The 14,065-nt window shown below is 40.3% G+C and overlaps 1 protein-coding gene across 2 annotated transcripts in view; it reads right to left on the bottom strand.

The window, feature by feature from the left end:
* NRAP (nebulin related anchoring protein) overlaps positions 1 to 14,065 on the bottom strand; it is a 66,932-nt gene that overhangs the window by 46,726 nt on the left and 6,141 nt on the right. For both annotated transcript variants that reach the window (XM_063132683.1, XM_063132682.1), the window contains exons 4-13: positions 11,668 to 11,769; positions 10,286 to 10,390; positions 9,146 to 9,253; positions 8,097 to 8,201; positions 7,862 to 7,969; positions 6,078 to 6,170; positions 4,697 to 4,801; positions 2,668 to 2,784; positions 1,106 to 1,210; positions 106 to 210 (exon numbers count right to left, since the gene is read on the bottom strand). In XM_063132683.1, the coding sequence (XP_062988753.1) occupies positions 106 to 210; positions 1,106 to 1,210; positions 2,668 to 2,784; positions 4,697 to 4,801; positions 6,078 to 6,170; positions 7,862 to 7,969; positions 8,097 to 8,201; positions 9,146 to 9,253; positions 10,286 to 10,390; positions 11,668 to 11,769 (1,053 nt within the window). The remainder of the gene's footprint in view (positions 1 to 105; positions 211 to 1,105; positions 1,211 to 2,667; positions 2,785 to 4,696; positions 4,802 to 6,077; positions 6,171 to 7,861; positions 7,970 to 8,096; positions 8,202 to 9,145; positions 9,254 to 10,285; positions 10,391 to 11,667; positions 11,770 to 14,065) is intronic.

Below are 14,065 nucleotides of genomic sequence, written 5' to 3' on the forward strand. Positions count from 1 at the left end.
AACCTTATGGCTACCCTTCATTTGACCATGCTGCAAAGCAGAGATGCCATATTGAAATAGCATATGGTCAAAGCATTTACGACAACTCGAGTTCAAAGAACTTACATTGCTTGCCAAGCTGCCAACCTTCATGGCATGCAGCGTCCGCCGGTCCATGCCAACTCCTTCATAATGACCTTTCTGGTTCTGGTAATGCTCTTTGTATTTGAGCTGCACAGAAAAACAAATCTCCTCTTAGACATGAGAGTTTCTTTTTGATATTGCAACAAAGAAAATAAAACATAACATGGCGATATATAGCTAATTAGAACAACTAGGACTCTTCCTATTTGAAAAGAACAGTCCTGTCTCTTTACTTTACTTTAGTGCCTTCATTTTATTTAGTGTCTATTAGAAACAGACAAAGTCAATGTTCAATTGACCATGTTTTGCTCAATGAACAAAAGAGCATACTTTAGAAAGCAAATCAACTTTATTGCTTTACAAGTCTGTGTAGAGAGCAATTAAGGCTAACTGTTTATAGCTTTTGAGCACATTTTGGCTCTTTTGTGTCCTACACATGAATGTCTACACTTGAGATTTTTAATGTCAAGTTTAATTCTTAAATTCCATTGATTTTAATGGGACTTTAGGCTTTTGAAAACATATTCTTCCAAGAGCAGTGTAGCTATTCTGACACCTTCTGTTCATAAAGGCTAGAGTGTTTAATACAACTGCAGAAATATAATTCACTGGGTAACAAAAGGCTATTCTTATACCTGCATTTATAAGCAGACAACTTGCTCTATAGTTTGCAACCCAAACTCTGTTGACTGAGGTTACCTGGTAGTATAAGAGGCCATTAAGAAACAAACATAAGAGATAAATTAAATTAAAGATGAGACAGTTAGCATTAACAATTAACAGGCATTGTTTGACTGGATTAGCAATGAATTGTATGTAATCTCCTTCTCCTGCAAAGATTTTTTTTTATATTCAGACTCCCAGTGCTGCTTTTACCCAGGCTTCCTGCTCTTATCTGGAATTCACATATGTACGAACGGTGATTCCAGCAGCGACTAAACTAAGCTGTCACAAAACTGCATGCAAGCGACTAACAACTTACATCACTGGTGTATTTTGCGATCTTGCTAACATTCCTGAACTGAGGGGTCTCACAGTAGTTAATACTGTGGCCTTTGCTGTTCTCCAGATCTTTCTTATATTCCACCTGGAAAAAAAATCAGAATTTACAACAGTGAGAAGTGAAAATATATTCAATATTCTGGCAATAAGAGAAACAGGGGACTGTTTATCATGAGACTGAATATGGCTATGCAAAAAAAAGCAAAGGAGACAAACACACCCGTGTTCAGATGTTGGATTTGCTGAGAATTCTGTACACTAGCTGATATGCAGTTGCTTGGATCCGTGAATAATGTTTATAACATTTGATATATAATACATTTCTATGCAATTTATTCATCTGTAGGATGGTTATTTTTTTTAGTTTGGTTGAGTTAGTAAATTGTTTTGTTAGAATAAATGGGAAATTGTGCTAATAAGGACTATATTTTAAATTAGAGCTTCATGATAAACCACATTTTTTGTTTTACCTGAAAAGCCTACACCTCCCATCATTCCTTGGCCAGAGCAGCTGTCTAAACTTCAAAAGCAATCAGGACACACAACACCCTTTCTACCAGCTAAAAAAGATGCAAACCTAAAAATACGTTTTCAAAATATACCCGGCATTGCCCAGATATCTGAATAACGTATAGTGGGGAAGCGGATCCACTATCTTAAAGTAGCAGATCAGTGCTAAGCCTGTGAGTTAACCTTTAAACAAATTAAATTCATTTCCCCCTCTCTTACCCACACAACAACCCTGCAAGGTACACCTGTCCTAGGCCTGTGAGGTAACTTTAAAACAAATTAGTTTCTTTTCTTCTCTCTCTCCCTCCCCCTTACCGCCTGACTAGGGCCATCTTGAAGTTGTCACCATGATTTTCCTTGTCCCCACAGAAAACAAAAACTACAACTCCTAGCATGCCTTTTGACCAGAGCTGCGACCTCCTTCCCTTCTTGCTCCTGATAGGGCCTAGTAACTGAGGCAGCCAACCCAGGCACTCTCCCTTCAGGCCCAGGATGGCAAGCCACTTCCAGATGATGGCTGCCACAGTCTGATAAGGCGGGCATAGAATCATGCATCACTAAGCTGTCATCAAATGCATATTCTCCAACATTTTACTAGGACATGCTCGCAACATCCCAACTGTCATATCATGACAAAACCTGAGCCCAGAACAATCCACCAATATCACACATTTTGGCAAAGGCTCTGCAGTTTTACTTTGTATTCATTTCTTCTGCAAAGGCCTTCCCTCTTCTAATTTAAAATCATGAAGGTGTAAGTAGTTGGGGCTAAAAATATGCTAGATCAGCCTTTACCAACCTGGTGCAATCCAGATGTGTCGGACTACAACTTTCATCAGGATGAAGGTTGTAGCTTGGAAATCTAGAAGGTACTAGGTTGGGGAGGTTGTACTCAAAACGGGGAATTTTCCTAAAGAATATTATCAACCGTTCATATCATAACTCAGTAGCTGCACTGTGTTAAATGCCATAGTTTAAATGCCAATAGTTGTTCTCTAGATTTCATATCAGGATATTATTTGACCTTCTTACCTCACTGTATAGTTTGTTCACGTCTTGGGCTTGTTTAAGAACTAGGTTTTCTTGGGCTGAAAGAGAATGATAGTGGGCTGCTCCTTTCATCTTTGAAAATTCCTTCTTGTATTTTATCTATATATTAAAAAAAAAGGACAAAAAGACATGATGCAATAGCCTCAAAGGACAATGTAAGGATCAATTGCTAATTAATTTCCTCTATGGGAGCTAATGGCTGGGGATGTTCCCTTAGTAGTCAATCTACTTCCAATTCACATATACAAACCTTCCAGTGTTCTTGATTGCAAGTGGGTATGGTAGAAAAAGGAACAGCTTGAATGTGCACAAAGAAAGTCAGATTGGACCTGTTCAGACAACACACTAAGCCATGGTTAGGGCACTAACTCTTTTGCAGCTTATGGTTAGTGAGTGTGTTTAAGCCATGGTTATGTAGCCACCATAGTTAGGAATGGTTCATACAACACATTAAGTTATGATTCACACAACGCAATAAGCCATAATGTTTAGCTCAAAGTGCTAAATCACCATGGCTTAGTGTGTCATCTGAACAGGGTCGTAGTGTCAAACTGGACATGACTGTAACCATGCTTTTGAAACTTGTACATAAGGGTCAACCATAGCCAGGATGGAAGTCAATAAAAGCTGGAGGAAGGGAAGTTTAACTCTCAACCGCCATATCAACAACAAACCATGAGTTAACAGCTGGGTTAGCCCCTAAACAACCCATCAATCCAGGTTCGCACATCATGCTCCACAACGCATGAAGGAGCCAATCATGGATTGTGAGGTAAAAGTAGAAGAGGGGGAGGCGCTTCTCGCAGGTTGTCATTACATGTGAACAGGCTCAGTGATTCATGAGTCTATGGTCTGTTTACCTACTTCTTTTGTTATGGTTTCTGACTTACATACATTTTCTGAGATGAAGTTAGATGAACGTTAGTCACCTCAATGCTAGCTCTTTGAGTAAATTAATTGAATATTGGATCCAGTGGTGTAGTGGTAAATTTTGAAGTGCAGGTACTCATCATGACAATCCCCATAGCCATGGGAACAAATGGAGTCTCAAAATTAGGCAGCTGTGTAGATCCACATCAGCAAACCCGTTCTAGCAGTTTTCATCTCCACCAGGAGCAGAACTTTTGTAAAGCTAATTGCCCATAATTGCCTATCACCCCCAAATTGGAGTTGCTCATAGCAATATATATTTCGCTGAGGAAAAACATTTTCCCTCAGCTACTGTGAGGATTGCGGCTAAGCTTAGTGGGTAGAGGGAATTCTGAGTGAAGGGTGACAGATGATGCCAGTGTCCCCAGCAAGGATAGGTCAATTTGGGTGGTCGATATAGATAAATGGCATAAACTTGTAAGAGATATTCTGTGGGCTTTCCTATGGGCACCTGGTTGGCCACTGTGTGACCAGAATGCTGGACTAGTTGGACTTGGTCTGATCCAGCATGACTCTTCTGGTGTTCTTAGGTTCTCAGATAAATGTATCTAAAGAATGTGACCACAGTGCAAAAGGCTACTTTAGGTGCTCTACTGAACTTAGACATGCCCAGGTGCATCTTTCAAAAATGTCCTTGCAATTTAGCTGTACCAATGCCGTCTCCCTTGGGTATGAGGACCAAGTTGTGCAGTTCTTTGTATCCTGGTCATTATAGAAATGATTATTTGTTTTTGTACTTACACAGAAAACGAATATTGTGATTATTCGTTTGTTTTGAAATCTCTGCAGTGAATCCCCATTCAGAAGAAATTATTTAATCATCAGATTTTTCAGACAAGCACATACCAGAACTTCCATTTGGGGGCTTTATTAAAATAGCCTTCTCGGTCAGAATAGAAACAGTCATATCTGGCATCACTGGATGTGTCACAAGAGCAGCTTAGAGTCCTAAACAGTCCTACTCCTTTTATAGGTTCCTATTAGTTGCTCAAATAATATGACACCAGAGAACCTTTTAGTTATAACAAGCAACTTCTTGCATCTGGTCCATGTTGACTAAGATCTCATGTTTCATACTTACATCACTGACCAATTCGTTTGCCTTCTTAGCATTTAGATACGCTGGTGTGATCATAGCTGGAAAGCTCCCTTTCCCCCTGTGCTCTTCATATTCATCCATATAATCCTGGAGAAATACAGTAATTATTATTTATGTATTTGTGTGTTATTTGGGGTGCAATCCTATGCATGTATAGTAAACATGCATAGGATTACCCCTTTAGATTTGTACCTCTCTGACTCATCACCAGACTTTCTAACTAGCAGACATTGAGGCAGACATGAGGCAGAGTTGAAAACACAATCAAATATAATACCTATAATACTATTTTTTAAAATATCTGATAGCTTATATTTCAAGCCATAACTTTAATAATGCTGCGTTATATTTGCTAGATGACACAAATCAGTGTATTTTTCTCCTCATTTCACTCACTGTTCATACTTTTTCCACCATAAAAAGTGCATTTTGATTGGTCTATATAGCACTTCTAACTAACAACAAACTAAGAGGATAAGTCATGCCAGCATGGGATAAAGGAAACAAGTCTTAACTAGCCTTAACTAATCATGAAGTGACATTGAGCACAATAGTAAAAAGAATCAGAAATTTATCACATTCTTGTTGAGAATATGGTGAAATCCTTCTTTCATTTTGTTATATGAAGGGAAATTTAATTTTTGTGAACCGCCCAGAGAGCTCCGGCTATTGGGCGGTATAGAAATGTAATAACAAATAAATATATAAATAATGTTTTGGACGTTAGTTCTCAGTATAATTTATTAAAAACATTGGCTGGTATGCAACAAGGTCCTAGCGTAAAAGGAAGACATGTGTGATTTCTCCTTCTCATTCCCCACACCACTCTCCATGCCTTTCCAGAGATCTTCCAACCCTCCACTGGCGATAATGGAGAATATTTGTTGATGTCAAGGGTTTGCATGGTTGGACACTTGCTGAGGGCCCTCACCGCAGTAGGGGCCCACTGACAAGAACACCCTAAAGTTGCTTCTACTTTTCACCATTGCAACCTGCTTGTTCACCTGCCTCTCACTTGGGCCCAGACAACAGTGGCAATGAGGATAAATTGTAGCTGTCAATGCCTACTTGTTCACTGGTTCTGTGTCTGGCAAGCAGACAATAGCAATGATGAGAGAGGATGAGGAGCAACAACGGCTGGTGTTGTTGGGTGGGAGAAGGCAGATTCACTGAGGGTGTCTTGCCCAAGGGCCCTCCAAAATCTGGAGGCAGCACTGATTAACATAACGTGCAGTTTGGCTCTTGGGGGTGGAGGAATATGCAAGGGAGGATTCCTGTTCTGCAAGAGACTTATGGTAATAGTCATTAGGATCCAAACCATTAACTATAGAGTAGAGGTTAATGCATTTGCTTTGCTTCTTACCTGACTAAATTGATCTAGATTTTCTTTTGAGGCACCATCACAGTGACTTGCTTTTCCCTTAATCTCTTTTTCATATCTTTGATGATACTTAACCTAAAAGCAAGGAAGGTAAAAGGATGGATTTATTCTGCTGGTCTTACAACCTAAATAAATGAGATTTGATTGCTTTTAAAGCCTAAAGACTTCATTTTCCCATAGAAATTGCAAAGTGGCATACAATAAAATGGCAAAGCAAAAGCTAAAATGTTTTTTTTAAAAAAGAGCATATCGCTTCTCCTTCCCTTCCCCAACATATTCCACAGTGGTGTTTTTGCTATTTGTCACATATGCAAATAGCAAGAAATTCCAGGGATACAGCCCTTAGCCAGGTTTGGTTTCCTTTGGAAGGATGTCAATGGAGGTTATTGACATTTTTGTCATATTTGAGTTCATTACAAAGATACAGGCTGAACAAAGGTGGAGGCACAGCTTAAGTACTCTGGCAAACAAGCAAAGTCCACTGCTTCCACATCAGATCTCCAGGATACCAACAGCACCCTAAGATACTGGCAGGAGCCCAAATTCAGATTCCTGTGACCAGGTTCACATGATCACTGGAGCCCACTATGGCTTATTTAAGTCACAGTGGGTTGTGGTGCATGATGGTGGCCATTTTGAATATTCAACCCCTGGTTTGCTATGTCATCTGAACCCCGGTGGCATGACTCGATGGAAATGGAAACAACCCTCCAATAACCTATGGCCTGATGCAAGGTACAAACCGATCCAGAGTCTCTCTGATTCAAACTGAAACCTTTTTACACAGACAGTGAGATTACAAGATCCCAAGTCCCTGTATGGTGAGGGTGAGGGTGGTGGTGGAGAGAAAATGGCTCTTACTTTCCAGAAGAATCTCCAGTTGATTCTTAGACATTGTGGGGTATTTATCTGTAATGTACCTAACAAAGAAGACACTTTCCAACTCTGCTAGGGCCATTAAGGCAGTCCCTAACAGTACTTCTGGCTCCATTAATGCTCTCCTATCCAAACTCCCAATCTTACAATAATACGGTAATACCTCAAAATCAGACAGAAGCATCTATACAAAACAAGCTACCCTGACAATCCTGATAAAATCAAAAGGGAATTAAACCACCTTAATTTGGTACCATGATCTAGAAGAGTTTTGTGTGAATTTAACATCCTCAAGGTGGCCTTCTGCAAGGAGATACATATGGGAACTGGAGCTTGTAAAATATGCAAGGCTAGGGATGTTAAATGAATTTGGATTTCTGAGAATTTGGCCTGCAGATCCTGCAGCGGACTGGCTTTTTCCGAATCATGCAAATTCCATGGACTTGAGGAATTCTTTTTCACTGGGTGTGTATGTTTTACACTAATTTGCATTAGAGCTAATGTGTGTTAGTGCAGCTGCACTGTAGTCTTAACTTTGTCAAACACAGTACAGATTTGGCTTCAATATATGATTACTAATAGAACAGGGATTTTGAACATTTTTTGGCCTGTGGGCTGAATTCAATCTCAGAAAAGCTCTTAGGGATCAATTCTTTGGGCCAAAGGCAAAAGAGGCAGGGCAAAATACCAGTATATTTTATCTTAAAACTCTTACTGCCAGTAACGAAGCCTGAGGACTGATGTTTCAACCTTTTAGGGGGGGAATTCAGGAAACCACCAAATGATTGGAAGTTAAAAGAAAGGGGCACAGCCCTTGGGGGTGGGGGTTAATTTGGCCAACAGGCCTGAGGTTCAACACCCCTGATATAGACCATGCTTTTGAAACTTACATCGCTGGCTAGTTCATTGGCTCGTTTAGCAATCTGATAAGCTGGAGTGATCATAGCAGGGAAGCTGCCTTTGCCTCGCTGTTGTTCATACTCTTCGGTGTATTTTGACTGGAAAAATCAAAAGAATTTAAGTCATATAGCTGCAGATGTAAAAAGGGGCAGCCCTGGGTATGTAGGGGTGTGGGTGGGTGTGCGTGCGTGCGATCGAACTGATTTCTTTTTCTGCTCTACTTACGTCACTCATGAGCTCTCCCCCAGCCTTTGCATGGAGTATATCTGGCGTATCCACAACACTGGTGAATTTGGAAACACGGTCTTCATGCCCTCGTTTATATTCCACCTACGGGAAGAAGTAGAGACAAAGAATATTTGAATGCTATTACGAACTGCCACCTTATTTCTTGCCATCCAGAATCAAAAGGCAAGAAAATAGATGATCTTTAGGAATGCTAATCAATGTTTCACAAGATTTGGCCCTGAATATAAATTCCTTCGTTGCAAATGCAAAGGAAGTAGCACCTTGGATTGATGAAAAGAGGCTGGAATGACAACACATTCTAACCTTATTTGTCAAAATACTGTTACTGTGGTTTAATTTACTCCAAACCCCAGTTGCCAAAGATGTTTATTTTATAACAAGGAAATAGCAATGGGGCGGGGGAGTAAATGTATTAAAGACCTCAATCCAGAAGCCTATTAAATTTAACGGAATGACTTTAAACTCGATGGAAACGTTGAAATTTTTATTTGGATGAAAACAGCTTTTTAAAAACAAAACAAAAAAACCCACCACTAGCCCAGCACGTTTAATCAATAACAATCTCAACATGTTTTCATTTTCAATTTATGTTAAAGCATTTTATGCTATTCTTTGAATAACTTTGTGTACTTTTTTTATCTCATATCATACATTGCATGTATATTGTTAATTAAAATAGCCTGCTGCTCTGTTAAGGATATTATGCTCTAAGAAGGAAGCGGCCAGCTAGGAAATACATCAATCGATAAAGACAGTTAAACTTATGACTGAATTAAAGAGGAAAGAAGTACTATTAAGTAGGGGGTAAGGGAATACTCCCTGTTGAAACCCTGTTTTTCAGACCAGTTTGTTTTGCATAGTGCAGTATTGTTTTTATCTTGTGTCCCACCATGAGAGGGTTCTATTCTTAAAAATAGCCTAAAAATCATTTAAATAATAAAAAAGGGAGCATGGGCCCTTGGCCCTTGCTATGAATGCTGCTGCACTGTACTGCTCTCCCCTGAATTATGTCCCCAAGAACTCACATTACTGGATAGCTGAGTGGCCTTCTTTGCTATCTGATAAGCTGGCGTGATCAAAGCAGGAAAACTGCCTTTTCCCTTCGGCTGCTCATATTCATCTTGAAATTTCATCTAGGAGAAACAAAGATTGGTGTCCGTAAACATTGTCCATAAAAAGAATTCCCCTAATATTAATTTATTGGTATTCTACCTTTTCCACTATGACTGCGTGATTACTTAGGAGAAAGTTCCTCAAACCTGATGCAACTGCATACTTGGTAAATGTACATAAGATTCGGCTGCAAGGAGCAATTTTAATTTCCCGAGGTTAACCAATATGCTATGTTAAATACGTAGCATGCAGCTGAACCTCACAATATTCTTTACCTTAGTGTTATCTCACAGAGGGCTGATCTGGATTGGGACCACCACATGTGGCTAAAGGAGGTTTAAACCATCCAGACAGTTTCCTTCCCCAAATTCCCCACCATCACTACCACCACGAGGGCTAAAAAAAGTGGGGGACTTCCAGTGGTGCCAATGAAAGTGTGTGTGTTTTGTCCATGAAGTTTCCCTTCCTCTCCTCTTCAGCCATTTGCACCCAGGAAAAACCTCTCTGGAGTGCCTCCTGAACAATGTGGCATGGGGTGTGAAGGGCTTCTAGGGAAGGGGAGAACTGCCCAAAATCGGACTGATATTATTCACCATTTTCTGTGATTTTCCCTTCCTCCAACAGCCCCTCTCCATGCAGGGCAGGAAGAGGCAGCAAGGTGTTGGAGGGCACTGTCCTGTGTCCCGTGTGGCTAGTACCTGCACCCCCTAAGTTAGCTTGCTGTTCCCAGGTGCAGTGGAAGATGCTGACCAATTGCAGTGTCAGATTCAATGGCCAATCTGGTCAGCTTTGGTCCTAGGAATGGGAGGGCCGCCAACTTGTACTTTGCCTCAGGCAGTAAAATGTCTTGGGCCTACCCTACCCTGGTCCCATGCCCAGTCCCACACTGTTCAGGACGGCCCCATGAGCCTCCAGAAAAGCTTTTTTCGGACCGGTGGAGAGGAAAGGATGGGAAACTTTCCTTCCACAAACTTCCTTAACCTGTCTTAGGATCCATGCCTAAGAATATTTCCCCCATAAACAGATCCGACACAAAATGTAGGCTCACTTACATCACAAAGAGTGTTCTGTGCTTGAGCTATTCTGAGCATGTCTGAATCTGGGATGGTTTCTGAGTACCAGGATTTGCCTCCTTCATATCCAGCATGGTAGGCTTCCTAAAAAGAAATGGTTATATAACGAGAAATGGACACAGTGGTACAAACTTTGAACTACATCTCTAAAGGTCAGGAGATTCAGTCTCCAACCAACTCATTAAATGTGTGCCTGGATATGACCACATCCTTTTCTTCAGTCTATCCTACACCAACTCTTCTGGAATATGTTTGGGCTTTTGAAAAGGATTTTGACATTCAAACATGGTTGCAAGGGAAATGCTCCCAGCGATTCCCTTCACTTTTGCATCTACTTGCTGCACATGAAACTGTGGTACCTTACTCCCAAACACAGTGAAACCATTGGCTTTCTTTTAAAAAATCATTTGAATTTATATTCTGGGTGTCAGACCCAGAAAAAAGTTACATCCTAACCCTAATCCTATGTGCCCAGAGCGTCTGGCCATAATGGCAATGTAATGCAATTGCAAGACAGCTTAATGAATGAGTACAGCCATGCCTTTTCACTTGAAGAACTCCACTGCTACTGCTCTTTAAGGATCAGCAACCTTTAGAGCCCAGCCCAGTCTTTTGCAGGTTGCTATAAAGTGGGGCCACTAAATATAAGCCTGCAAGCAAAATTCATTGTTGACCAGGAGCTTTATTTCCTTTCTGAATTATTTTCTGTATGAGATGAGGCTATTTTCTGTTTTTCTTTCTGTGTTAATAGAATTCTTTTTCTAGCCAAGAAATACTGAAGATTATGTTGAGACATAAATGAAAACAACAGTGTAGTCCTATACATGTCTACTCGGAAGTAATTTCCATTGAGTTCAACAAGGCTTACTCCCAGGTAAGTGGATAAAGGATTGCTGCTATGCTGGGGCGGAAGGGGCTGATGGAAGTTGAAGTCTAAACATCTGGAGGGCACCAGTTTGGGAAATGCTGCTCTACACCATGCTGAGCATTTATATGAAGGTGCATCAGATTTTCAGCACCAGCGTCCCAGGCCAGGTCATGTTTAGCCTGAGCTGTGATGTATTCTCCTGGTGCCATCCTCATACGAATGAATGAGGTTTACACCATGGCCTTCCAAAAGTTGTTGGAAGCCAATGGTCATGGTCATGGAAGCCAATGGTCATGATCATGGCCAATGGTCCAGCCAATGGTCATGGATGATGAGGACTGCAGCCCACACCATCTGGAAGGCCTCAAGTTCCCCATCTCTGATGCAAAAGTTCATAAATATGAATTCATAAAAGGCAACATGTATGAAACTAAAGGGTTCTACAGCATCTCAATGTCCACAAGCACATGTGCTCTTGAGACAGGTCTCTTACCTGACTGTTTAGTTGTATTTTCCGGGCAGTTTCTGTATCTCTGGATTTCATATCCCAGTGAAAAACAGATTTGAACTTCTCACCCTCTTCTCGATACTTAATCTGCATAAACAAACAGACTTAGCAGTTATGAATATAAAATAAACACATGAGCATCACTTGAAAGTTTATGGCAACTAATATCACAGAACCAGGATGAATTTTCAGGCTCTGCAATCTGCATGGTGTACTTCAAATAGTCTTTGCTCCAAAATCTTCGCACATTTTAGGAATCAAAATATTAAAACTAAAACCCGTTTAGTAGAACTTATGCCTAAGTTTCAAAGACCATTTTGATGATGTTTTGATTCAAGAACCTGCCATTGACCTTCAAAATCAAGAATGTCATATTTTGGAATGTCATATTTTGAGAAATTTCCTGAAAACTAGACATGGAAAATGATATTCTGAAGCATATTTTAGAGGACTGTGGGCTTTTTTACGTGAGGCATTTATCATGCGCTCATCATTCCCTACTCATGGTTGTTTACAGGTTCTTTAGACAATGTCATGACCCTTTAGTTTCACTTCAGGAAGGTTTTTTAGAGCAGTGAAAATGAGGCGAAAGAAAGTGTGATTTTCTCCTTGTGTTTTTGCACTATTCTGCTATACCACAATGCCATTTAAAGGTGACATAATAGAAAAGCAGAAAAGGAAATGCTCCTCATGTAGTGCAACAAAACCAAAAAGTTACAGCTGAATGTCCACTTTCATATCCCATATAAAGGTACTAAAAGATTTTAAGAGGAAATCTACTTCCTATAAACACCAATGTTGAAGATCAAAAAAATTGAATGTGAAAAGGGAAATTCTGTCTCAAATATTCATTTTTCCATATTTAGCCATAGAAATACTTGAAAGGTTGTCGCACAGAGGACGGCCAGGATCTCTTCTCGATCATCCCAAAATGCAGGACATGGACTAATGGGCTCAAGTTACAGGAAGCCAGATTCCGGCTGGACATCAGGAAAAAGTCCTGACTGTTAGAGCAGTACAACAATGGACCAATTACCTAGGGAAGTCGTGGGCTCTCCTACACTAGAGGCATTCAAGAGGCAGCTGGACAATCATCTGTCAGGGATGCTTTAAGGTGGATTCCTGCATTGAGCAGGGGGTTAGACTCAATGGCCTTATAGGGCTCTTCCAACTCTGCTATTCTATGATTCTATGAATTTGGTGTAGCATGAGACAGATGCATATTTTTTCAGTGCTTACTACAAATAGGTTTCCTTTCCTCAGATGTTTACATTATCATGAACTTCAAACCTAGTATCTTCTTTAGTTTCACATTCAAAGTATCACACAAGTGGATAGGGTGGTAAAGCACTTCTCCCATTTAACAAAAATTAGTGCAACAGATCAAGCTGTGTACCTAATGAGGCATGCCATATAATAAAAGCCTTCAAAAGAATACAGAGAGAACATGGTTAAATAACCAAAGTAAGGACACAGTTCCCCCACTGGGAGACCCAAGGGTGAACTGCACAGGAGGACTTCCCAAGATGGTGGATTATGAAAGAGTACCCATTGGATGAAGCCCCAAATATTGGAGAAATTAAAATAATTTTCTTTCTCCCTCTGCCTGATGAATAATAGGCAGTGGTGTCGCTCCATCAGGAGGGGTGAACTGCTGGTGAAATGGCCTGGGCTAATAGCTGAACTCTCATGGGAAAAAGCAGAAAGGTTAGACAGAAGATGGGGGAGATTTAGGGATGAGCTAAACAGCTTTTCTACATGAGGCTTTTAATTGGCTGTTAATCCACAGCATCTACTTTTGGTTTCATCACAGAACTGATATCTGGGCACTACATAGGGAGTGTTTTCTCTCCTGCTTTCCACTACATAACCTCTAGGTGGTACTATGGTATAGCAAAATAGTGCAAATATAGGAGGAAATCACTCTTTTGCTTTCACAATTAAATGCTGCATTTACCCTGCTCTAAACAGACTTGCTGAAAGTGCTGGTTAGACACAGAAGCGAACCTGGAGGGCCATGGTGGCATTTAAAGAACCCATAAACAACTGAGTAGGAATAGCAAGTGTAGGAAAAATGCCTTGTCTGGAAAAGCCCATGAGCTCACATTCTTGGAGAGAGACAAATGGGACTACTACACTGCAAGCAAAAATGGGTGCTCCCATTACTATTGGTATGAAAAAAGGGATAAAATCACACATGAATTTCTGCAACACTTTACCATTTGATTCTGATACAGGAAGTTGAGAATGTATTGACTTCTCAGTGTTTGTATCAGCCTCCCAAAATGAATCTCTTGTGTACAAATTACAAAATATCAATGTGAAAACCAGCTCTTATAAACTTTTCATTGGGCCTCAAACTTCCCTTTGTGATTGAAAGGAA

The sequence above is a fragment of the Elgaria multicarinata genome, chromosome 8 (genome assembly GCF_023053635.1).
Source record: "Elgaria multicarinata webbii isolate HBS135686 ecotype San Diego chromosome 8, rElgMul1.1.pri, whole genome shotgun sequence".
In the NCBI taxonomy this organism is placed as follows: Eukaryota; Metazoa; Chordata; class Lepidosauria; order Squamata; family Anguidae; genus Elgaria; species Elgaria multicarinata.